This window comes from Coenobita brevimanus, chromosome 39 (genome assembly GCF_032717465.1).
Source record: "Coenobita brevimanus isolate Jiangsu-jjx chromosome 39, ASM3271746v2, whole genome shotgun sequence".
Lineage (NCBI taxonomy): Eukaryota > Metazoa > Arthropoda > Malacostraca > Decapoda > Coenobitidae > Coenobita > Coenobita brevimanus.
This window is the reverse complement of record NC_136992.1, coordinates 24868637-24895132: the sequence shown is the minus strand read 5'-3', so window position 1 is coordinate 24895132 and position 26496 is coordinate 24868637. Positions and strand designations below refer to the sequence as shown.

Genomic DNA, 26496 nt, shown 5'->3' with positions numbered 1-26496 from the left:
AGGGTTAATCTCTGATTTTTGGCTAATATTTTCCTACAGGTACTCAGACCGCGATTGAACGCCGCCACCCGGGGGGGGTCGGCTGTCAATTGGCCGTGCATTAGGGATTAAAGTGCCAAGATGCTCTTTGAGGGCGTTCATGTAACTGCCCTGGCAGAATGGCGCAAGGCCTCTGCCACAGACACTGGCCATGGCTGGTGTGCTATGGGTCCTTCATCCCTACTTGGACCTGGGGATGTACTGGCAGACAGGGTCTGAGGTCTGTTTCCTCCAGTACTTTACCGAATGTGACAGTGAAGTAAAAAACTTACATAACAAGCTTGTGGAAACTAAATCACCCAAGGGGTTTAGAGTGGCATCCTGGAATGGGTAACTTGAGGGGTAGAGGGGGAGAAGTGGTTGAGACATTGAACGGGTGGTGGATGGATGTCTGCTACATACAGGAGGTTAGGTTTAGAGGAGAATCAGCAAGGTTGATTGTAAGAGAAATGGGTGGAATGTGTTATAAATGTAGTGAGAGTAAATGAAAGGACTGTGGCATTGAAAAATACTGTTAGGAACACTCCTGGTTACAGTATGATTGGCATATGCTCCACAGATAAGCTTGGTTGATGAAGAAAAGGACAGATTCTGGGATGGTTGATCTGTGTGGTCAGTTAATTATATTCTGTGTAGGGAAACTTCTTGTGAGACTTGTGTGTGGCATGAAAATGAAAAGTCAGGAGTAAGAGGGTTGGACACTAGAGGCCCTCCCAAGGGGGGAATCACACCAGCCTTGAGCTGATACATATCAAGCGGAGCTCTGAATATGACCTTGACCTTGACCTACTTTCACCAACTTCGAACTCACGGGAGATTTTCATCCCTACTACACACGTAAAATTTTGTGATGAAGTCTTGAGCGGTTACAAAGCTGTTGTTGTAACAGGCACACAGACCTTCACCTGCTTTCACCAATTTCAAACTCTTAGGAGATTTTCATCTCTACTACACACCTGTAAAATTTTGTGATGATATTTTGAGTGGTTGCGAAGTTATCATTATAAAAGATACACACACAGACAGAAAAATCGAAAACAATACCAACTTCACTATTGCAGCTGGTAAATAGGTTGTTGAGGAAAATGTGTGGATTGTGGAGAGTGGAGAGGATAAGGATCAATGTGATTCTTCAAGGATTTGAGGGAAGAAAGTCTGTAGACACCAGAGAAGAAGAGAGGGTGTTCGTGTGATATGCTCATGTGAAGAGAATGGGTGTGACTAGAGTGGTGGGTAGAAAGGGTATATGTGAGTTAGTTTGAAGGTGGGAGGAGGAATGGAAGGCCAGGTAGATGGATAGACATCAATGAATGATGGTTTAACCCCTAAACCGCTGGGTTGTTTTGGCTTGACTTGCGTGTCTCACGGGCATATTCACGCTCCGACAGACTCTCTAAAAATATTTGCCAAAAATCAGTTATTAGTCCTAGAATATTGAAATTACATATCCATACGGCACATACCTTCAGCTTTCTCCTGGGATGTTTGTTGAGCCTTCGTCGAGTACCGTAGGACTTGTGGAGACCTCTGAAGTTGGGTAACGAAGTCTCCACTTTACACTTCCCAACAACCCGTAATATGATTACCACAGCCTGATATTATCACTAGAAACACAATTCTATGATTTTCAAATAGTTTGGAATTCATACTCCAAAAAAAAACACTGTGAAAGCAATGAAAATTACTAGCGTATATGACCTTCCCACTTGCGCTCGTTTGCCGCTGGTGTTCTGTCATTTATTATTCATTAAAACACTCACACTTTATATTTCTATTACTATATAACACTTATATATATCTGCAGTCTTTATCCACAAGTTTCCTTCAGTAATAGTAGTTTATTGTCACTGTAGGCATTCAATTTCTCTTTCAGTAAAATACGTAGCATTCACTTTCTCGTCCTGTATACTAGCGTTGAGGGCGAATCTGTCACTTTCACTTTCTCTTTCATGACTCCCAGTATTCATACATGCTAGAGTGAAACTTTCACTTTCATTACTCCTAGTATATATACTCGTATTCTTATATTACTACTCATTTACATTTCTATTTACATTTTCTATTTTATTTACATTATTTACATTTCTATTTTATTTACACTGTGTTATGCACTGTCACTTGCAGTAACTTATAAAACTATTTTCCACTGTTCACTTATAGGTACATTCATTGCTTTCACTTGTTGTTTACACATTATTTACACATTATTTACATTTCCACTTGCACTGTTTTACTCACCAGAAAGATCGTAGTCACTGTCCATCATTTTCATTGATAAATTAGCCAGTTCACGTTCCACAGCAGTCACTTAGCCCTTTACCCCTTTCCACACGAGGTTTAGTAGGGGGTAGAAGTCACAGGGCCTTTTGCATGGGGCTAAAAAACGGCGGAATTGGACAGGCGCGAATCCGACGTGGTTTCACCTTGAAAGACAAAAGTAAACTGAATACAATGTGGTGGCCTACGGGGAGTGCAATGCTGCCAATGTCAGCGTGGTGATAGCTGCTAATATATACGCTGTGAAATGATTGGCAGGAAATCTAGACAATACATAATAAATTAGGTAGTTCCAGGTGAATGTAAATATCACTTAGGCTTCTCTCTTCCTTTCTTATATATATTTTTATTACGAGAATAGATTATACGGCATATTTCAAGGGGAAATAAACAGCGAAAATTAGCGAACGAGTGCACGTGAGGTGTTGTCAGGTGATAATTAGCCAATTCCAGGTGTATGGCACTATCACTTACCTTATTTCTTTTTTGTATATATTATTTGGTATAAGAATAGGGCATAGGGCTTATTTCAATGGATGAAATCAGTGGAAAATTCCAGGGAGGATTTACTTAGCGTAGCATGGCCGGGCAGGCGAGAGGGGAGGGTAATGGAGGGGTGGTAGGGAGGGGAGTCAAGAATGGGGAGTGATGCCCCGCGGTACGATCCCTTGCTCCCAAGCGTCATGAAAGTGACGCCCTGCGGTTAAGGGGTTAAGAAAACAAGGTATGGAGGATGATGAAGCAAGGGAACTGACAGTGAATCAAGCTGGTTTGAATATTTTTTTACAGAAGGTGGAGTCAGTAATCTGGGGGCTTGAGAGTGTGTCCCATTTCAGTTATGCAGATTTTTTCTCTCTCTCTCTCTCTCTTTCACACACACACACACACACACACACACACACGGTAGTGTATGTTCCCCCAAAGACGAGAGCATGGAAGGATGACGAATACCATGAGATGTTGTCAGATATGGCTAGCTACTTGCAAAAAATAATTGAGAAAAACAATAATATAATTTTGGTGGGTGATTTTAATTGCAAAGAGGTGAACTGGGAGGAATGGTACTCGGGAGGCGGTGAGGATTCGTGGGGCACTATGTTATTAAATATCTATCTATTGCCAGACGCCTTAATCCCGTTTGGGGTGGCCACAAACAAATCGCCTCCAAGTCGCCCTGTCCCCCGCCATTTCACTGCCCTGCTCCCAACTCACACCCCCCTCTCTCATATACCTCTCCACCCCATCCCTCCATCTCATCCTCGGCCTCCCCCTCCCTCTTCCCCCCTCCACCTCACCCACATACACTGTCTTCGTCAGTTTCTCACCCTCCATCCTCTCCACATGGCCAAACCACCTCAGTGTGTTCCTCATAACGCTTCCTATCACATCCACATCAACCACGCTCCTTTATATCCTCATTCGTCAGCCTGTCTCTCCATGTGACTCCACAGGTTCCTCTTAAATAACTCATTTCCACTGCTCTTACTCTTGACTTGTGTCCTTCCAACAATGTCCAAGCTTCACTTCCGTACGTTAGAGTTGGTATCACAATACTGTCATGTAGTAACTCTTTCACTTCCATGCTCACTTCCTTGTTTCTTATCACTGCTTTCAAAGAACCAGCAACCTTTCTTCCCTGCTGTACCCTTTCAAGCACTTCACCCTCCAAACCTCCATCCTTACTCATCACACTACCGAAGTACTTAAACGTACTCACATTTTCCAATTCCTCACCATCCAACCTCGCTGTACATTCACTAACTTCATCTCTCTCAAAGACCATCACTTTACTCTTCCCTACATTCACCTTTAGATTCCGTTTCTTACACACTTTCTCAAACTCATCCACCAAGCCTTGCAGCTCCCCTTCGTCTTCACTCAACAACACAGTATCATCTGCAAACAACAGTACAGGGAGTTTCCAAACACTATCCTCTCTCACCAGGGACACTCCAGCATCCACTACCCTACCTTGTACCTCTTTTATTACCCCATCCATGTACAGATTGAACAACCATGGAGACATGACACATCCTTGTTTCAAACCAACTTTCAAAGAGAAAAATTCACTTAGTTCACCATCCACACGCACTGCAGCCTTCGCACCATCGTACATACTCCTCACAGCATTCAACAACTTCCCATCTACTCCATATATTCTTAACACTTTCCACAATCCTTGTCTATCCACCCTGTCATATGCTTTCTCCAAATTAATATAATATAATAATGAATAATGTGATGACGCAATGGGTCAAAGAAGAGACACGGTTTCGAGGTGAGGACACACCAGCAAGGTTAGATTTACTGTTCACCAAAGAACCCGATGTAATAGAATCATTGGAATATCTCTGTCCATTGGGAAAAAGTGATCACGTGGTCATTGAGTTCCAGATGTTAATAGGAAACGTCGAGCCAAGAGACGAGCTTCATAGACAGGGAAGATACAACTTTGGGAAAGCAAATTTTACAGGATTGAGAAATTTTTTTGAAAATGCAGATTGGAGAAATTCAGAGAAACGAGAGATACAGAGGAAGTGGGATATCTTTCTAGACCTCTATAATTTGGGAGTGGAAAAATTTGTACCAAGAGTAAGAGGGAAAGAAAACAGGAAAAAGGAGTGGTTTAATAGAAGGTGTATGATAGCAAAAAAAGAGAGAGATAAGGCGTGGAACAATTGGAGAAAGAGAGGTAACGACAGAACAAAGGAAGAATATAAAAGAACAAGAAATGAATACACAAGAATACGTAGAGAAGAAGAAAGGAATTTTGAAAAAGGTATAATTGACAAATGCAAGGATGAACCCAAACTGTTTTATAGATTTGTTAATGGCAAACTGAAACAAAAGGAAGGAATCACCAAACTGAAAGTAAAAGGAGAGGTCTTTAAGGATGCGGCAATGCAAGCAGAAATAATGAACAAACGTTTCCAGTCAGTTTTCACTAAAGAAAAGGAGCTTGTGGAAGGGGAGGGAGTGATTAGAAATGTTCCGGTGATGAAAGATATAAAAGTGTAGGTACAGGAAGTGTATAAATTACTGGAAACTCAGGATGTAAGGAAAGCCCCAGGACCTGATGGAATTTCTAATTGGGTACTGAAGGAATGCAGAGAACAACTGGCGGATAAAATTCACAGCTTAATTATATGCTCACTGGAAGAGGGGAAAGTGCCAAAAGAATGGAAGAGGGCAAATGTGGTACCCCCTGGGGGTAGGGGGGTTTGTCAAGAATACTCCCCCAGTATCCCTGCTTGTCGTAAAAGGCGACTAAAAGGGTTGGCGGAGGGTTAGTGCCCCTCCCCGGAAAACAACTAACTAAAAAAACAAACAATAAGCCTCGGACAAGGACTGACCAAACGTTGACGACCAAGGACCGGACAAAGGACATTGCAATTGGAACGTGGAATGTAAGGGGAGCATATGATGAGGTGAAAGAGAGAGAGATTGTCCAGGTGCTTGAGGATGCGAAAGTGGATGTATGTGGAATAACTGAAACAAAATGGAGAGGAGAAAGTGTGAGAGAATGGGAGTATGGATGGGGTATATGTGTAGGAGTAGGTGAGAATGAGAGGGCAAAGGAAGGAGTATGTATAGTTGTGAGTAAAAGATGGAAGAGGAGCATAAGACAGTATGGATCAGTTGGATCGAGGATTGTGTGGGTAAAGTTGAAAGTTGGAATACAAATGTGGGCGATTGTGTGTGTGTATGCGCCAACGCAAGATTGTGCTAGAAGAGTGAGAGAAGAGTTCGGGACAAATGTAGAAGTGTGCATGGAAAAGTTTGGAAGGAATGATAGAGTGTTTTTGATTGGTGATATGAATGGTAAAGTTGGGAATGTGAAGGTGGATGGAATAGTTGGTGAGTGGGGTGTGCCTGCTGAGATAGATGAGAATGGGAGTGCGTTAGTGGACATTTGTGCTGGGAGGGGGTTGGTGATAGCCAATACCCTCTTCAGGCATAAAATGATCCACAGGTATACATGGCGAGTGATGAGAAGGGTGGGTGGTGAATTGAGTGAAAGGAAGGCAATGATTGATTATGTGTGTGTGGATGAAAGGATGCGAAGATGTATATTGGATGCAAGAGTTTATAGAGGTTGGGGGAGTGGACTTTCTGACCACTACTTGGTGGTGACCAGAGTTAAAGTTCAAGTAAGATGGAGGAATAGAAGAAGGGAAGGACGAGAGGAAGGAGTAGTTGCAAGGAGAGTGGAAAGGTTACAAGAGGATGAGAAAAAGGCAGAGTATAAGAGAGAAGTGGAGGAACGATTGGGCAAATATGAGTTGGAGCAGATGGGGGACGTGGAAGGTGTGTGTAGAATATTTACAGAAGAAATATGTGCAGCATGTGATGTGGTGTGTGGAAGGAAGAGAAGACGGAGGGGGGTGCAAGGAACAGCGTGGTGGACTGAAGAGGTGAAACGGGCTGTGGCACAAAAGAAGAAAGCATACAATGAATGGATGAGAAATAGGGGCGTGGAAGAAGTTGAGAGGCAGAAGAGAGAGTTATATGTAGTAAGAAAGAGAGAGGTGAAAAGATTAGTAAGAGAGAATAAGAAGAGAGTGGATGAGGAATTTGGAAGGAATTTGAGTGTAAAGTGGAGGGACTGTAAGAAAATGTTCTGGAAAGAGGTGAAAAGAGTAAGACAGGGTGGAAGTGAAGTTAGCAGGGGAGTGAAAGAAAAAAATGGTAGATTACTAGTGGAGAAGGGAGAAAAAGTGAGCAGATGGAGAGAACACTTTAAGGAATTGTTGAACGTGGAGGATGGAAGTAATGCGAGTATAAGTGGCTGGGGAATGGCTGGAAGAAGGAGGGAGGTGAGAAGACAGGAAGAAATCAGTAGGATAGAAGTTGTGGAAGCAATGAAGAAAGTTAAATCAGGGAAAGCCCCAGGAATTGATGGAGTGTGTGGTGAAATGCTGAAGCATGGGGGAGAGATAGTAGTAGAATGGATGTGGAAGATGTGCAGATTGGCCTGGGAGGAAGGTAGAGTCCCGGAGGATTGGAAGTCAGGTATAATTATTCCCTTGTACAAAGGAAAAGGGGAAAAAGAAGTGTGTGGTAATCATAGGGGCATTTGTCTTCTTAGCATAATAGGAAAAGTATATGGTAGGATACTTATTGACAGAGTTAGAGAAAGAACAGAGAAATTAGTTGGAGAAGAACAGGGAGGCTTTAGGAAGGGAAGAGGTTGTGTAGATCAGATATTCACTCTCAGATCTTTAGTGGAAAAGTTTCTAGAGAAGGGAAAGAAGTTGTATGCGGCTTTCATGGATTTGGAGAAAGCATATGACAGGGTGGATAGACTAGGATTGTGGAAAGTGTTAAGAATATATGGAATAGATGGGAAGTTGTTGAATGCTGTGAAGAGTATGTACGATGGTGCGAAGGCTGCAGTGCGTGTGGATGGTGAACTAAGTGAATTTTTCTCTTTGAAAGTTGGGTTGAAACAGGGATGTGTCATGTCTCCATGGTTGTTCAATCTGTACATGGATGGGGTAATAAAAGAGGTACAAGGTAGGGTAGTGGATGTTGGAGTGGCCCTGGTGAGAGAGGATAGTGTTTGGAAACTCCCTGTACTGTTGTTTGCAGATGATACCGTGTTGTTGAGTGAAGACGAAGGGGAGCTGCAAGGCTTGGTGGATGAGTTTGAGAGAGTGTGTAAGAAACGGAATCTAAAGGTGAATGTAGGGAAGAGTAAAGTGATGGTCTTTGAGAGAGGCGAAGTCAGTGAATGTACAGCGAGGTTGGATGGTGAGGAATTGGAAAATGTGAGTACGTTTAAGTACTTGGGTATTGTGATGAGTAAGGATGGAGGTTTGGAGGGTGAAGTGCTTGAAAGGGTACAGCAGGGAAGAAAGGTTGCTGGTTCTTTGAAAGCAGTGATAAGAAACAGGGAAGTGAGCATGGAAGTGAAAAAGTTACTACATGACAGTATTGTGATACCAACTCTAACGTACGGAAGTGAAGCTTGGACGTTGTTGGAAGGACACAAGTCAAGAGTGAGAGCCGTGGAAATGAGTTATTTAAGAGGAGCCTGTGGAGTCACATGGAGAGACAGGCTGACGAATGAGGATATAAAGGAGCGTTGTGGTGTTGATGTGGATGTGATAGGAAGCGTTATGAGGAACACACTGAGGTGGTTTGGCCATGTGGAGAGGATGGAGGGTCAAAGACTGACGAAGACAGTGTATGTGAGTGAGGTGGAGGGGGAAAGAGGGAGGGGGAGGCCGAGGATGAGATGGAGAGATGGGGTGGAGAGGTATATGAGAGAGGGGGGTGTGAGTTGGGAGCAGGGGAGTGAAATGGCGGGAGACAGGGCGACTTGGAGGCGATTTGTTTGTGGCCACCCCAAACGGGATTGAGGCGTCTGGCAATAGATAGATAGATAGATAGTCTCTAACCAGCATGGTCGCAAAATTGTGTGAGAGAATCCTGAAAGACAGATGGATATAATATCTGGAAGAGATGAATATTTTGGCTGATGTCAGTTTGGATTCAGAAGTGGAAGGTCATGTGTTTCTAACTTGTTGAGCTTTTACTCAAGAGCGATTGATGTGGTACAGGAGAGAGATGGTTGGGTGGATTGTGTGTACTTAGACTTAGAGAAGGCCTTTGACAAGGTACCTCATAAGAGACTAATGTGGAAACTAGAATATATAGGAGGACTAAAGGGGAAACTTCTGGAATGGATGAGAGACTTTTTGAGAGACAGACAAATGAGGACAGTAATAAAGGAAAAGATGTCTGGATGGAGGGAAGTAACAAGTGGAGTCCCTCAAGGCTCAGTGTTGGTGCCAGTAATGTTCCTGATTTACGTAAATGATATGGTAGATGGAGTGAACAGTTATGCAAGTCTGTTTGCTGATGATGTAAAGATCTTGAGGAAGATAGAGGTTGAGGAGGATTGTAAAATACTGCAGGAGGATTTGGATAGGATACATAATTGGAGCCGGATGTGGGAAATGAAATTTAATGTAAAGAAATGTAAAATATTGGAAATGGGTAAAAGTACCAGGAGACCATCACTGAATTATTTTTTGGGTAATGAATTAATCACAAAAAGGAGAGAAGAGAAAGATTTGGGAGTGCTGGTCCAAGATAGTTTGTCACCAGAAAAGCACATTAACAAGATAGTTGGAGAGACTTATAAACTCTTGACTAACATAAGAGTAGCATTTCATTATATGGATGAGGAAATGATGAAAAAATTGATAGTGGCCATGATCCGCCTCAGGTTAGAATATGCAGCGGTAGTGTGGTGCCCACACAAAAAGAAAGATATAAACAAGATTGAGAGAATACAAAGAACAGCAACCAAGATGGTCCCCAGTCTGACAGACCTGTCATACAGAGAGAGGCTGGAAAAACTGGATTTGCCTTCGTTAGAGGAAAGGAGAAAGAGGGGAGACATGATTGCAGTGTTCAGGACCATGGTGGGAGTAGATAAAATTGACAAAGAAGATCTGTTTGTATGGGATAAGAGAGCAACAAGAGGACACGGAATGAAATTGAAAAAGTCAAGCTGCTTGAAGGATATCAAGAAATATAGCTTTCCTTACAGAAGTATAGACTTATGGAATAGCCTGGACAAAGAGATCGTCCAGTCTAAAAACTTAAACGAATTTAAAGCTAAATTCGACTTATTGAGAAACAGCGACGGAAACCCACGAGCATAGTACATTCCGTGTATATCACAATTAGGTATAATAGGTAAATACTTAAATATTTGGAACGACTTAGACAAAGAGGTGGTGCATGAGAAAAGCATTCATGTGTGTAAAGGTAGACTTGATAAATGTGGATATGGAGACAGGACAACACGAGCATTGCTCAATTCTGCCCGGAATCGTTCTAAGTCTGTTCTTTGCTCTACTAAAAATAATTTCATCCATACTAAATGCTCTCAACTCTCCAACTCGAATTCTTCCCGCTCCTTCTGGCACCTTGCCAAAAATCTTTCTAAGAACTTTACCTCATCATCCTTCCCTCCTCTTTTCTACTCTGATGGTTCTGTAGCTATTTCCTCTAATGATAAAGCAGACCTCTTCGCACAGACTTTCTCCTCCAATTCCACCTTAGACGATTCCGGTGCTGTTCCTCCATCACTTCCCCCCTCTGACTTCCTCATGGCTGACATTAAAATTTCTTCAGTTGATGTATTTTCTGCCATCACTGGCCTCAGTACTAACAAGGCATATGGGCCTGATGGAGTCCCTCCTGTTGTTCTCAAGAACTGTGCTTCTGTGCTTACACCCTGCCTAGACAAACTCTTTCGCCTTTGTCTGTCAACTTGCACCTTTCCTTCTTGCTGGAAGTTTGCTCTCATTCAGCCAGTCCCAAAGAAGGGTGACCATTCCCAACCCTCCAACTATCGTCCAATTGCTTTAACGTCCTGTATTTCAAAAGTTTTCGAGTCAATTCTCAATAGAAAAATTTTAAGGCATCTTTCCTATCACAACCTTCTTTCCGATCGTCAGTATGGGTTTTGTCAGGGACGCTCCACTGGCGATCTTCTCACCTACCTTTCAGACTCCTGGTCATCCTCCTTTCGGGACTTTGGTGAAAGCTTTGCCATTGCACTTGACATCTCAAAGGCTTTCGATCGAGTCTGGCATAAATCTTTAATTTCCAAACTGCCCTCCTACGGTTTCTATCCTTCTATCTGTGCCTTGATCGCTAGCTTCCTTTCTGGTCGTTCTATAGCCGCTGTTGTAGACGGCCATCGTTCTTCTCCTAGATCTATCAACAGTGGTGTTCCTCAGGGCTCTGTCCTATCACCAACTCTCTTCCTTTTATTCATCAGTGATCATCTAAGCTGTACATCTAACCCTATCCACTCATATGCTAATGACTCCACCCTTCACCTTTCCATTCGGTTCCCGCAACGCCCATCTCAACAGTTGCTTCAACAAACAAGGGATGAGGCTGTGGCACACCTAATGTCTGACTTGGCTCGTATCTCTGACTGGGGTAAAAATAATATGGTTGTTTTTAATGCATCTAAGACTCAGTTCTTACACCTATCAACCTGACAAAATCTTCCACAGGTATACCCATTAATGTTTAATAATATTCAGCTTAATCCTGCATCTTCATTGAACATGCTTGGGGTTTCATTTACTCGGGACGTATCTTGGAAAGATCATATTACATCTCTTGTAAAATCTGCTTCCAAGAGATTGGGTGTGCTAAGCCGACTCCGCTCTTTCTTTACCCCTGCACAATTGTTGACTCTATACAGGGGTTTTATCCGCCCCTGTGTGGAGTACAACTCTCATGTGTGGGGAGGCTCCCCACATACAGCCCTTCTCAATAGGGTGGAGTCAAAGGCTTTCCGTCTCATTAACTCTCCTCCTCTTACTGACTCCCTTCAACCTCTGTCTCTTTGCCGCACTGTTGCATCTTTATCTCTTTTCTGTTGCTACTTTAATGGTCACTGCTCCTCTGAACTGTCTGCTTGCATTCCTCCACCTCTACGACGGGCGCGTAGCACCCGTCTGGCAGCAAACTCTCATCCTTCTTCTGTCCAACTCTCTAATGCAAGAGTTAACCGTTACTCCCAGTCTTTCATTTATGCAACAGGTCAGCACTGGAACTGTCTCCCTCTGTCTGTATTTCCTGCTTCCTATGATCTCCAGTCTTTCAAACGCAGTGTGTCCAGGCATCTCAAAATGATCGGATCTTGAATTTGGCTCTCTATTGTATTTTGTTTTTCTCTTTAAGGGAACTGTTACTGCGGGCTCATGGCCTTTGGTTCCTTCTTCCTCACATTAAAAAAAAAAAAAAAAAAGTAAATACACATTTTTTTTTTTTTTTTTGTAAATTACAGTTTTTTTTGTGTGTAAATTACTATATTCGACCAGTCAGGAAGAGCCAGTATTCTAGGGGCTTGAATGATCAGTGATTGGGGTGTAGCCCATTCCGATTGGGCTGTAGCACTAACTGATCAGGGTGGTACTTGCTAAGAGGATGGGACGTTGGTGGAACTGGAACTCCTGTTTGACAGCTTTCGGTACAGGCTGCTGACCATTCCCCTTTGCTGATCTTTTTCAGTGTCATTAACATGCAATGTAGGTCAGCATACTTTCCCAGAGACATTTCTCTGTGTACTGTACGGTGCACTACATGCACATTTCACTCCGCACATCATACTCTACTATGAGACGTGTTGGCTCCAGCAAGGACATGTGGCCATAAAACTTTGTCCTCACTACCTAGTTGCAGACATGAGGTGAGGTGTAGGGTGGGCTGTTGTTAGTTCAGCTTCGGTGTGGGATGGGTTAGAGGGTACTCTAAAGCCACTTACACAACCTATGGCCACAGGTAGTGGGCTGTGGGTCCCTGTTCCCCCATCAGGGCTCAAGGTTGTGCAGGCTGGGCCTGTGTCTCTCATTTTGGTGCATCCCAACTGATGATGTCATACAGTGTTACCTCAGGGTTAATGGGTTAACGGAGAGACTGGTAGAGATCAGGCAGTGTACAGAGCTGCCTTTGGGTGACCAAGGGCAACACAAGCATTTTGGAGCCTTTATTAATAAAGCAAGGAAGTGAATCTTTTGTTAGTATCTCACTGTGTCACATTCTTCCTTGCTGCTTACATCCTGTCTCATCCCCAGGGTGGGAAGGAGGGTCTGGAGAATGATGATAATGATGATGATATGCTCAGTTAAATTACAGGTATTACTTTTTGTTTCAGGTAAAGGTCGGGGCCTGAAGCTTAACTCACTGATTGACATGGCTGCCCAGATAGCAGCAGGCATGGCGTACCTTGAGTCACAGAACTACATCCATCGAGACTTGGCAGCGCGAAATGTTTTAGTAGGGGACAACAACATAGTCAAGATTGCTGACTTTGGATTGGCTAGACTAATTAAGGTATGAGATGATGTGATGTGGGATTGTGCAGTGTGTGTTGAATGTGTTTGTTAATCCACTGAACTTGGGTTTGTCTTTCTTGTTTTATTATTGCCATCTCCTGATGATTTTTCTCAGGATAGTATTTTTCAACTGGAGGGGTTAGATACAGTCTTAATGAACCCTTTCACTGTGAGAGCATTTTCCTGAGTTAAATGAAATCATCTGGTAGTTGCATAAATAAACCAAAATGGACATCACCTGGATGGAAGGAATTAAGATCATGAATGTTTTTGAGTTTCCACAGCTTTTATGTCCTCATTATCCAGTCACCTTTTTCCATGATAAGTTCTTTGTAAATTACAGAAACATTGTATGATAAAGCTCCATAAATACCTGTAAAGTTGATTTACTATTTTCTCCCTGGTTGAATGAAAAAACTGATATTTTGGAACACATTCCTGATGCATAATGAGGACTGTACATATGGTGTGTGGAAGTCAGGGGTTGGGTAAGGTACACAAGCTTATGATTTCTGTTTGTTGAATGTATAGTCCTGTAAGTCCTTTTTATAATTCATCCATTTTGACAATGTATTCTGTATTTTACCATGGACTTTATAGTAAAATTATAAAGTCCATGATGAAATACAGAAAATTTGCCCAGTGAAAGTTTTGTTGCTGGCAGTAAAAGCTGATTTGCCCATTTCCCCCAGTCTGCAATGCCAGTTGTTGGAAATTTTTTGATATTTGGAACATAGTCATGGTAGAGAATGAGGACTTAAGGTCGTAGTCTTAAACTGTGGGAAGGCGTTCACCTTGCCTTATCCGTATCTTCTGGTAGTCTTAACGCACGAAGGGGAGAGTGTTCCCCGGTGAAGGGGAGAGGATTACCCCAGCTTAATACTGGAATCCGCTGGGAGTCTCGTAGCACCTCTTCGCATGCCCCTTCGTCATATTATAGCAGCCTTATGCAAAGAAAACTCTGTAGAATTTGAAGGACCCTATGGTGTATGTGATGGGAGTTTTGATTTAATGATAAAAACATCATGTGAAGAAAAAATAAGCGTTTAATATTTTTATCGTTTTAAAAGACTTCACCGTTTCTCGGGAGATGATTAATTTACGATGAGACAAAAATAGAGATACTGTATCCACTTCCATTTTATTTCTCAATATTTCTACCAAGCTATTTATCAGATATGGTGCATGATACTTTCATGATTAGTTTGATTAGTACGTGAAATAATTTCTACATTAAGCCGAGTGCTACTTAAACAGACGACTGGTGCACAGCCAGTTAATTTGAATTACGAAGTCTCATGTTTGCGTTCGGTGAGCTTTTGCAAGTCCGCACTATTTTGTTTTGGCTTGGCAATATATTTCTCTGGTGTATTTTGGTGTGATTTGAACGAATTTGGTTTTTATCGTCGGTGTTCGTGATTGGTTTTCAAATTAGCCCGCCCCCCTTATCTTGGGGGGTGGGATTTTGGGGTTCTGGGTGGGAAAAATGGCAAAAACAAGCATTTGGAGCAGAAATAGTCAAAATCGACATGACCAGCCAAGGCGTATTCGTAGGGTTATTACTGACTGCATGAACCCTCTTGAAGCTATGTCTGACACCGAATTTTTCCTGTGGTACAGGTTCTCCAAATCCTGTATGCATACTCTTATACAGAGTATTTAAGAACAAATGCCACTCTAATAACAGAAGAGGTAAGAATTGCAATCATTAATAGATTATATTGTGTGTGAATCTTAGAAACTGTCATATGGATTTTTTTATTTTAAGATTTTGAATTTTAAAATGAATCAGTGTTACCAACTCTTTGCCGCATCTACCCACACAAAGGGGTGCACTCTCCCGCTTTCAAGATTACCACTTACATTGAAGGTGTGAGCTTCTACCTTGAGCAGGGTGTGGGAAGGGTAACCCCTGCCCTCAGTTTCAAGACTACGGGCGTTACAGTACAAAGGTTTGATTATGTCCAGGAGTATGAGTTTGCCTGTCAGTTCAACTGAGGTGTATGTTCTGCCCGAGAGTTTCCTTAGTTTCTGCCTGTTTGCAGTTACTGGTACTGAAACAAAGATACTGGTAATCTTGGATGAATCACATTGAGTAATTTTAAGGCAACTGGTAAGTGACATGATGACTAATTAGGGCCTGAAGACTCCGTTTGTTTTGTTATTGTAGGGTGCCAGGGTTTTGACTAGAGAATGGAGTGATTGTAGGTGCCTAGTTAAGCCTTCAGAAAGGATCAAAAAGTTTATATTCTTACCCAGTATGTTTACAGGAGATTTGCTATAGCATGTCTCCAATAAAAATGTTTGTCCTTTGTAATGAAAACAGTGCTGTCACTTTGCTTTTCTAAAATTTGAATTCTGCTTTTAAACTTGAAAGTGTGAGGGACTGTGCCAATACTGAAAGGCTTCTTGCCAGACTGTCCCAATCCATTTCGTGTACTATACTCTGTCCACTTTAACGACCTAAAATTACCCTACCATCTTGAATGCTGCACTGTAATAAGGGTTAACATAGGCTATGATGGTAGTCACAAAAAAAGTGCATCAGAATGAGGATGATAGCCATTGTATTAATTCTGCCACTGAGCTGTAACGAGATTAGCATTGGAGTGTGATGCTGGCCACAAAGCTGTGCCATGGAAAGGATGTAAAACTGTAGTATTGTCTTATTATGCTGGTTAGCTGTAATTACAGTTTTAAATAAGTCACAAAGCGGTGCTGTAAAGAGGAAGTATAGCCGTAGTAATGTGTTATTCTACATTGAGCAGTGGGAAATACCGTATCTCTGCCAAGTTAAGGTGGACAAACTGTGTAGGTGCTTTCAGAGAAGGCCCATTTAGGTTTACAAACACGTTTAATGATGTGATATACTTTGGCAGCTCAAAACTCCATCATTAATGGTTTTTGTAGTTTTAGGGGAAGAGTTTCATAGTAACTGCAGTCAGGCTTAACACATTGCCTTAGTTAACCTCATCAGTCCGGTGATGTATATTATATTTTTTTCTCACCACCACCAGATGATTTTATTTTGCTTAGATCAGATTTTGCAAAAGGGAAAGATAAAAAATAGCTTTTATTAACCACTTCATTAAGAGAAATCTTTCCTAACTGAATAAAATCATTTGGTAGTTGCACAAACAATGCAGTGGTCACATTGAGACATTTTTGAGCAGTAGCAGTTGCAAGTTCATACGTGGTCACATTAGTAATTCTATCTCTGCCAGAAAAAAATAAGTCAATGTCTTTATGTGAGTAAAAGGTAAATGATCGTCACCTTGCCTGTTAGGGTAAGCATTATTGATGCAAGCATGAGTACAGCAATGCAGACGGTGAAGATAAAAGCCAAAGAGGATGCTGCTTTTTTGGGTATGTTAATGATTTTCAAAATGAAACTGGATACTGCTAGAAAGTCAGGTATTTGCAAGTAGCTTGCCAGAAGGGAGGGTGAGAGCATTCAGTTTCTACTAGTCAGAGCATAGTTTGGAGGACCCAGAAACCATGAGGTAGTGGATTTTTTTTTTTTTTTTTTATGTGAGGAAGAAGGAACCAAAGGCCACGAGGCCGGAATTGTTGTTCCTTCCAGGAGAAAAACAAAATACAAGAGAGAGCCAAATTCAAGATCCGATCATTTCGAGATGCCTTGACACACTGCGTTTGAAAGCCTGGAGATCATAGGAAGCAGGATTTACAGACAGAGGGAGACAGTTCCAGAGTTGACCGGTTGCATAAATGAAGGACTGGGAGCAACGGTTAACTCTTGCATTAGAGAGTTGGACAGAAAAGGGATGAGAGTTTTCTGCTAGACGGGTGCTATGCGCCCGTCGTAGAGGTGGAGGAATGCATGCAGACAGTTCAGAGGAGTAGTGACCATTGAAGTAGCGATAGAAAAGAGATAAAGATGCAACAGTGCGACGAAGAGACAGATGTTGAAGGGAGTCAGTAAGAAGAGGAGAGTTAATGAGACGAAAAGCCTTTGACTCCACCCTATTAAGAAGAGCAGAATGTGGGGAGCCTCCCCACACATGAGAGTTGTACTCCACACACGGGCAGATAAAGCCCCTGTATAGAGTCAACAATTGTGCAAGGGTAAAGAAGGAACTGAGTCGGCTTAGCACACCTAATCTATTGGAAGCAGATTTTGCAAGAGATGTAATATGGTCTTTCCAAGATAAGTCCTGAGCAAATGAAACCCCAAACATGTTCCAGGATGATGCAGGATTAAGCTGAATATTATTAAACATAAGTGGGTATACCTGTGGAAGATTTTGTCGGGTTGATAGGTGTAAAAACTGTCTTTGATGCATTAAAAACAACCAGATTATTTTTACCCCAGTCAGAGATATGAGCCAAGTCAGACATTAGGTGTGCCATAGCCTCATCCCTTGTTTGTTGAAGTAACTGCTGAGATGGACGTTGTGGGAACCGAATGGAAAGGTGAAGGTTGGAGTCATCAGCATAAGAGTGGATAGGGTTAGATGTAGAGCTTAGAAGGTCATTGATGAAAAAAAGGAGGAGAGTTGGTGATAGGACAGAGCCCTGAGGAACACCACTGTTGATAGATCTAGGAGAAGAATGATGGCCATCTACAACAGCGGCTATAGAACGACCAGAAAGGAAGCTAGAGATGAAGGCACAGATAGAAGGATAGAAACCGTAGGAGGGCAGTTTGGAAATAAAAGATTTATGCCAGACTTGATTGAAAGCCTTAGAGATGTCAAGTGCAATGGCAAAGCTTTCGCCAAAGTCCCGAAAGGAGGATGACCAGGAGTCTGAAAGGTAAGTGAGAAGATCGCCAGTGGAGCGTCCTTGACGGAACCCATACTGACGATCCGAAAGAAGGTTGTGATGGGAAAGATGCTTTAAAATTTTCTATTAAGAATTGACTCAAAAACTTTTGAGATACAGGATGTTAAATCAGTTGGACAATAGTTAAAGGGTTGGGAATGGTCACCCTTCTTTGGGACTGGCTGAATGAGAGCAAACTTCCAGCAAGAAGGAAAGGTACAAGTTGATAGACAAAGGCAGAAGAGCTTGCCTAGGCAGGGTGTAAGCACAGAAGCATAGTTCTTAAGAACAACAGGAGGGACTCCATCAGGCCCATATGCCTTACTAGTATTGAGGCCAGCAGTGGCAGAAAATACATAAGCTGAAGAAATTATAATGTCAGCCATGAGGAAGTCAGAGGGAGGAAGTGATGGAGGAACAGCACCGGAATCGTCTAAGGTGGAAATGGAGGAGAAAGTCTGAGCGAAGAGATCTGCTTTATCAGTAGAGGAAATAGCTACAGAGCCATCAGAGTAGAAAAGAGGAGGGAAGGATGATGAGGTAAAGTTGTTAGAAAGGTTTTTGGCAAGGTGCCAGAAGGAGCGGGAAGAATTCGAGTTGGAGAGTTGAGAACATTTAGTACGGATGAAATTATTTTTAGCAGAGCGAAGAACAGACTTAGCATGATTCCGGGCAGAAACGTATAAAAGATGTGATTCTGGGGTGGGTTGGCTCTGGTACCTTTTATAGGCCCTCTCCTTGTTGCGGACAGCATGAGAACAAGCGTGATTAAACCAAGGCTTTCTTGCAGTAGTCAGAGGATATGAGAAGGGAATGCATGCTTCCATGCCTGAGAGAATAACCTCCGTAATGCGCAAGGCACACTCAGATGGCTCCCGGCCGTGGAAGCGATAATCATTCCCGGGAAAATCAAAGAAATATTGCCTGAGGGCCTCGCAATCCCCAGCTCCAAAGTGCCACAGATGATGATGATGTTTCTTTGGAGGGTCCACAGGCTGTACTGGAGCGATAGGACAGGTTAAGGTAATTAGATTGTGATCGGAGGAGCCCAACGGAGAGAAAAGATTAACAGTGTAAGCAGAAGGATTAGTAGTAAGGAAGAGGTTAAGTATGTTGGAGCTCACTCCAAGGTGGTCAGGGATACGGGTAGGGTGCTGTACAAGCTGCTCTAGGTCATTAAGGATAGAAAAGGTGTAGGCTAGTTCACCACGTGGATCAGTGAAAGGAGAGGAGAGCCAAAGGTGGTGGTGAACATTGAAATCTCTTAGAATGGAGATTTCAGAGAAGGGAGAAATGGATAGAATTTGTTCCATCATAGAAGTAAGATAGTCCAAGAATTTTTGATAGTCAGTAGAATTAGGAGATAAGTAAACAGCGCAGATATATTTAGTCAGAGAATGACAGGAAAGCCGAAGCCAGAGTATACAGAATTCAGAAGAATTGAGTCAGGAACACGAGAACAAGATAGGTTGTTGCGTACATATACGCAACATTCACCTTTGGCTTTGAAATGAGTATAGAGAAAGTAGGAGAATACAGAAAAGGGTTTGCTGTCAGTTGCCTCAGACAGCTGAGTCTCAGTTAGAAAAAGAGGATGAGGTTTAGAGAAGGAGAGATGGTGCTCAACAGAGCGAAAGTTAGAGGAAAGGCCGCGAATGTTGCAGAAATGAAGAAGAAGAGAGTCAGACAGTGGTTCCAGGCATCTTCACCGGGAGAGGGGCAGAAGGTGGGGGTATTTATGGTCTCCCCCTCCCCTGGGGACTTCGAGGCCATGTGTAGTGCTGCCATGATTTTTTAATTTTGGGAAAGGAAGTGTGGTGTGTACTGTGCATGTAGTTTGGTGTTGGTAGTTAGAGAAACTTATATTGGAGAGCATGCTGGCCTACTCTCTGTGTTACTGAGACACTGAAAAAGTTCAGCAAAGGGGGATGGTTGGGACCTAGTCCTGAGGGCTGATGAAACGGGAGCTCCAGCTCCCCCTGTCATCAACTTTCCATCCACCTTGCGAGTACTGCCCTGCTCGACTAGTGCTACTGTCCCCATGATCTTCATCTGTTGAATCCATTTCTCATATTATTGACAAGCAGAGGACCAGCATGAGGAAGTCTTGCGATGATTGACCGTTGTTGAGTGAGTGAGTGCCAACTTGTGTGTTAACAAAAGGTAGTCAGACAGACCTGTGCTTTTAAATTATTTCGATACTGTACAGTCAAACCTCCTTGATCGCAGGTTTCATTGTTATGGTTTATTTTGATTGCAGAGTCAGGAAAACTTGCATTGCCTTCAATATTGCAAGCAAAATCATGCTGATTGCAGTTAAGCTTCAAGAAAAACAGAGGAAAATCAAAGGCAGCTGCAGAAATACAGGGCTCCTCCTTGCCTTGAGAGTGCGTAACAGGGAAAAATAAATATACTGCACTGTATTTTTTCTTCAGTAACTATAAACATTTATCAGTAAAAAAAAAAAAAAAAAAATATATATATATATATATATGTTTTTGCCTAATAAAAGTTCCTTATTGCATTAGATCTCCCTAAATTGCTGATAATATATCGTTCTGACTGGATGGATGAGAGTGAAAATTTATGTGGAGATATGGGCAGCCAGTGTGGGTGGTCACTGGGTAGCTACGTATCAGTTACTTTGGTACAAGTAATGGCGAGCCTCACGGCGAATGGCTTCTGTGTGCAAACAACCCCGAAACATACTAACACACTGTGCACTCCACATTTATGTATAAAGTGCCTCAGTTGATGATAGTCTTGGAAATAAAATTTTAATTTGACTCAGGGAGTAATTCATAATAAATTGAAGTGTTGATGGTAGAACTATTTACAGTATAGTTCATTTAACTTAAAGAACGAGAAGTGTCATATTCACAAGGACAGAAACTGATGGTCAGGGTGGTTAAATATGAGAATTTTGTATTCATTGGCAACAAATCTTTGGTGAAAAAATGCTGACCCTGTTTATTAGGGATAAGAGAAAGGAGTCATCCAGATCAAGATCAGTAGCTGGAACATCGCTGATCCAGTCCTTCCAACTTGTTTAGGGGGTTAACATTGAGCAAGACAGTGAGTGTAAGCTTGTGGGCCTTGAACCACTTACATTTATTCCCATTTATTTTTTTATTTGGTGATAGTGGGGATTTCATTATTGCTGGGGATTTCATTATTGCAGTAGTTTAGCGGATCAGTTATCCACGCTCAGGGAAGTTTGGCTGTATTTTATCCGTAATGTTAATATATTGATAACGATGAAGCATAAAAGTGGGCATTACAGTTTGTGTAATTAACCTTAACATCCATGTCCATCCACGACCATCATGTCCATCCTTCAGATGGATATGATGGTCAGCAAATCTCTTACTGAACAGTTGCCCTGAAAAACTTGAAAGTTCATATGTCATATAAAACAGCAGTTTTGGCAGCTAGAATTACTTGAAAATGTCTCATGTGATCACTGCTTAAATTAAAAATTGCATCCCCTGGTTGAAGGGGTTAAAAGGTAACTTGCCATAAAGGTTATTGGAGATTTTATGTCATCAGCTACACACAAATTACTTTGTAGGTGAAGTAGCTTTCTAGTTTCTGCCCAAAGAGATACTACTGATCAAGAAAGTAAATAGCTGATAGTAACTGGGTTACATTAGGTTTTGCTCAGTATTTTAGTGAACTTAGGATATACAGCTTATATATATATATATATATATATATATATATATATATATATATATATATATTTGTCCTGATATTAGAAGTATAGAAATTTGTTAGTTGGAGTATCAGTTGTATTTGATAGCAGTCAGGTTCCTCTTAGGTCATCAGTGCAGTTTGTGATAGACTAATGCATCTGAGGTTTTCACATATGCTTTTTTTTTTTTTTAATTTTTCAAATTCATTTCTTTGTGTTGATAGTTCATGCAGTAACCCACTCTTCTTCTCTCTTTCTGTGTTCTTCTCTCTTTTAAGAATAAGGTAAGATGCCGTTTGTCTCTCCCGTTCCGTCCCGTCCACTCTTCAGTTGCTAACCCTTTCCTTGCTGCTTTGCCTCTGAAGATTATGGCTCTGTTCACCTCTTGGCTTGCTCCTCTCTTGGCTACTGTGTGTTTTAAATATTCAGGCTTATAAAAACACATTGGGAATTAGTTTATAATGCTCCTATCTTACCTACTTGTGTGTATTAGACATTTGAGAATAGAAAATGCACTGGAAATTAGTTTATTATGCTTCCATCATGGCTGCTGATAAAACACATTAGTGATTTCTTCATGATGCTCCCATCTTGACCACCTATGTGTATTCGATGTTGAGAATAGAGAAATAGACTATTGATTTTTATTTACCATTCTCTGATCATGGCTACATGTGTATTAGACACTGACAGTATGTCAGACTGAGATTTTTTACTGTGACTCCTCCACATGTGTGGATCAAGTGTTAGCCTTGGGTTCAGTATATTCAGAGCTTGAGCATTTAGATATATTTAACCCCATTTAAAAATTTAATGTGTTAATGAACTCTCCATCCTTGTCCCAGCTTGCCCACCAAAGACCCACTGTGACTCCAGCTAGGCTACAGACATGTGTCCTAAAGGCATAGCCTGCTGTAAAGAGGTATAGAAGACACTGACATAACATGTAGAAGGTTTAAGGGCATTTTTAAAAGTGGGAAAAATTGATCACAGAGTACCCCAATATGCGTGCCAAAACTATATGACCGTAAGTAAACTACAGCTAATATCCTAAGGGCATACTCTATTGTATGGAGGTAATTTAAATTTAAGAAAGAAATGTTAAAGTTTAATGGACTTGAAAAGTGGGGAAAATACCAACCATGCAGACATTTTAAGGTGTTAGGGACCCCATTCCCATTATGGGACTGGGTATTAACATGCACTGGGCTTGTTTTTTTTACTGTACATACAAGATTACTTGGTACTGCATCACCTTTTTTATCAGCACACTGAAAATCCACACACAGGGGGCCACTGCATATGCAGGAGTCACAAATTATGCTCTGATCGTAGCTGCTTATGTGTACTAGATGTTTAAATTATTTAAACACTGGAGATTTCTTTATTGTGCTTCCATCTTGGGTAATTATGTGTATTAGATGTTCAGGGTATAAAACCACACACGATTATTCTATCATGCTCTCCTCTTGGCTAATGAATGAATATTATTTTGCTCATCAACTGCTAAGGACCCCCATCTTGGCTGCTTATGTCTATTAGACAAACCCCGTGAATCCACTGAGGTATTTTTTTTGTTGGGTCTTGCTGTCTAGATTAATTCACATTCAGAGAGAGTTTTCAAACTGAAGGGTTTCCATGTAGCCTTCTTTTCAGTACAAGATCTCTCTCCTGAATTGAATAAAACCATCAAGAATAGAATGGAGAATTGTGTCAGTGGATTGGAGAGCTAACCACATTGCAGATGTTTATCATACTCTGATCTTAACTGCTTATGTTTATTTATTGTCAGTTTGTTTTTACATGATGGAGCTGGGTCACTCCCACAACATAAGAGTTGGAAATGAGTGTCTGTGGTTATTAAATCAAATTAGCCCTCGAGGCTCAATTCATTTGGCCATTAACTGATGTGAAAGGGATGAGGGATCTTTATTAAGTTAGAATAAACATGCTGTAGGCATAGAGTTGACAGAGCATAAAACCATAGTTCTGTATATGGATCTGGAGCGGTGGCTTCTTTGCCATGGGTCTACCACCAAGAGGCTGTCAAAGCAGAAGAGGAGGACAGCATGGAGGCCAAACCACTGCAAACCCTCCGGGCCCCTGACGGGGCCTGAGAACCTCTGAGTGGCTTCAGTTGCCCGGGCAAGTACCACGTCTCTCAGCACAACACACACAACAACACCGTTTTTTCTACACCGAGAAATTACTGCCCGGTGGTCATTTCTCGGCGACTTATTCTAGCCTGGGACATTGAGAGCAATCCAGGACCCACCAACAAATACATATGTCCAACATGCTCAAAACATATCACTTTGAGCCAACAGTGCAATTCCTGCAAGAAGTGGACTCACTACACCTGCACAACACTTGCATCCAGAAAACATTACACAAACACATGGACCTACTCCTTATGCTCTTTCCCCCCACCCACTAACCCCCCCACCAACCCCACTCGCACTTTCTCCACACCTCCTCAGCCTAACTCACCGATCCTTTCCACACCATCCAATTCCTCAACCCCTCACATTCCACCCCAGTCTAATCCACCTCAATTTGTACCTTCATCACAACCATCTCCTACCCCTTCCCCTCCACCCACACCACCACCTCTCCGTGTGCTGCAGCACGCAACACACATTGCACACACAACATAAACATCCTTCATTATAAACATAGATGGCATAAACACCAAAAAAACAAGAACTCACACAATTCATCAAACAACAAAACATGCACATTGCCATCTTACAAGAAACAAAACTACACAGAACACAGAAAACACCTACATTCCATAATTTCACCACCATAAGACAAGACCAGGCCGACGGTGTTGGTGATGGACTTATCACCCTGGTACACCAATCCATCAACTTTTCAGATACTGGTGCACACGCAAAGTCACTTCTCCCCCACATGACTCCACAACAGAAATACAATCAATTAAAATACGCACTGGTAACAAATCACACATAACGATCGCCAATACATATATTTCCCCCCAGTTGTCCCCCACAGTACCACACAGTTACTCTCCACAAATACACCACATCACTAACATACCCAACATCATCCTGGATGGTGATTTCAATGCAAAAATGTCAGCCTGGCATGTCAACAACCCTGATGCAGACAGAGGACTGGTACTACAGTCCCAAACAAATAGTCTTTTCATACTCAAAAATCTCCATCAACATACCCATATCCCACACCAAGCCCTCTTCCTCTCATCATCCCCAGACATCACCTTTTGCTTCCCAAACTTTGCCCCCACAACATCCGGGAGAGTGTTCAGAGCCCTTGGCTCTGACCACCTCCCCATCATCATCACTACCAAAACCAGAATCACCCCACCTGGCCACAGACACACATACACTAATTATAAGAGGGCCAACTGGAAGGCCTTCACAACTGAAACAGAACAACACTTTGAAACATCAAACAGTACATCCATCACAAACATCAACACTGCTGTGCACACTTTCAGTACAGTTATACAAAACGCAGACGAAAGACACATCCATAGAGGCAACAGAAAGAGTCACAACCCCAACTTCACACCAGAAATTCAAGGCCCCATCAGTCAGCGGGACATACTACAACACTCCCCAACACCCCATGCACAAGACACCGTACAGCAAATACAAGAACTCAACACTCAAATAAACAATAAAATATCAGAACAGCAAACACTAAACTGGAAAATTATCTCCAAACACTTGATCACAAAACAAATACCACCAGCAAACTACAAAACACTAAACAGCATCACACTCTCCAACAGCAGCACTACACAGTCACATGCTGCCATCACAACAGCAGACACCATACCCTCAAACAAATGACAAGCAAACACTCTCATCAATCACTTTTCACATGTCAGCCATCTAAATCCCCACCATGACGACAGACGTGTCATCTGACGTAAGAGACACTTCCCCACACATCCAGACTTCACACCTTTTACTTACAACCAGACGAAGCACATCATTAGCAGCCTTAAGCACTCATCTGCTTGTGGACCAGACAACATGCAGCATACACCTTAAACACCTTGGACCACAAGGCATACAAGCACTCACCACCATATCAAACTACAGCTACACACACAGCATAATACCCAACATTTGGAAACATGGCATTATCATCACTATCTCCAAACCCAACAAAGACCCCATGTTACCTTCCTCACATCTCCCCATCACACTTCTATGCACCCCCTCCAAAGTCAGTGAACAACTGGTACTACAATGAATTACACCTCATACCTCCCTAGCCCCATCACAACATGGTTTTAGTCCACTACACTCCACAAACACTCTTCTTACAGGCCTTACACAGAGTTTTTGATGGCTCGAATTCAGCAAGGCCACCACACAGAACACTCCTATGGTCCGTCTATTTTATGAAGAGTGTTTGGGCGTTGTCCCTCTTGGGGAGTCCCCGTCCCACAGTGTTGCCATACTTTGTACTGGGCAACTTAATCGGATTAGGGAAAAGGCGCTAATGACAACTCTCCCTCCCAGCACACCACTCTCTCTCTGCATATAGAAATTGCACATTTTATGGATCTATTTCTATAAAAAGTCTGTACACTTATGAATTTTTAGAATTTGAGGAAAAGCCTCCAGAGTGACTGTCTGTCTTGTTGCGCTGTTATTCATTCCCTTTCTTCATGACCTTTCCCACTAATCTCTGTTTCTGTCTGTCTGTCTGTCTCTGTCTGTCTGTCTGTCTGTCTCTCTCTCTCTCTCTCTCTCTCTCTCTCTCTCTATAACATTATTTTTTATTATGACTGTGATTTTCTCCTTAAAGTGTGAG

General features: G+C 42.1%; 1 protein-coding gene across 1 annotated transcript in view; it reads left to right on the top strand.

Moving 5' to 3' along the window:
* LOC145396873 (tyrosine-protein kinase Src42A-like) overlaps window positions 1-26496 on the top strand; it is a 130899-nt gene that overhangs the window by 65920 nt on the left and 38483 nt on the right. The window contains exon 7 of the mRNA XM_080270160.1: window positions 13016-13194. Coding sequence (XP_080126286.1) covers window positions 13016-13194 — 179 coding nt within the window. The remainder of the gene's footprint in view (window positions 1-13015; window positions 13195-26496) is intronic.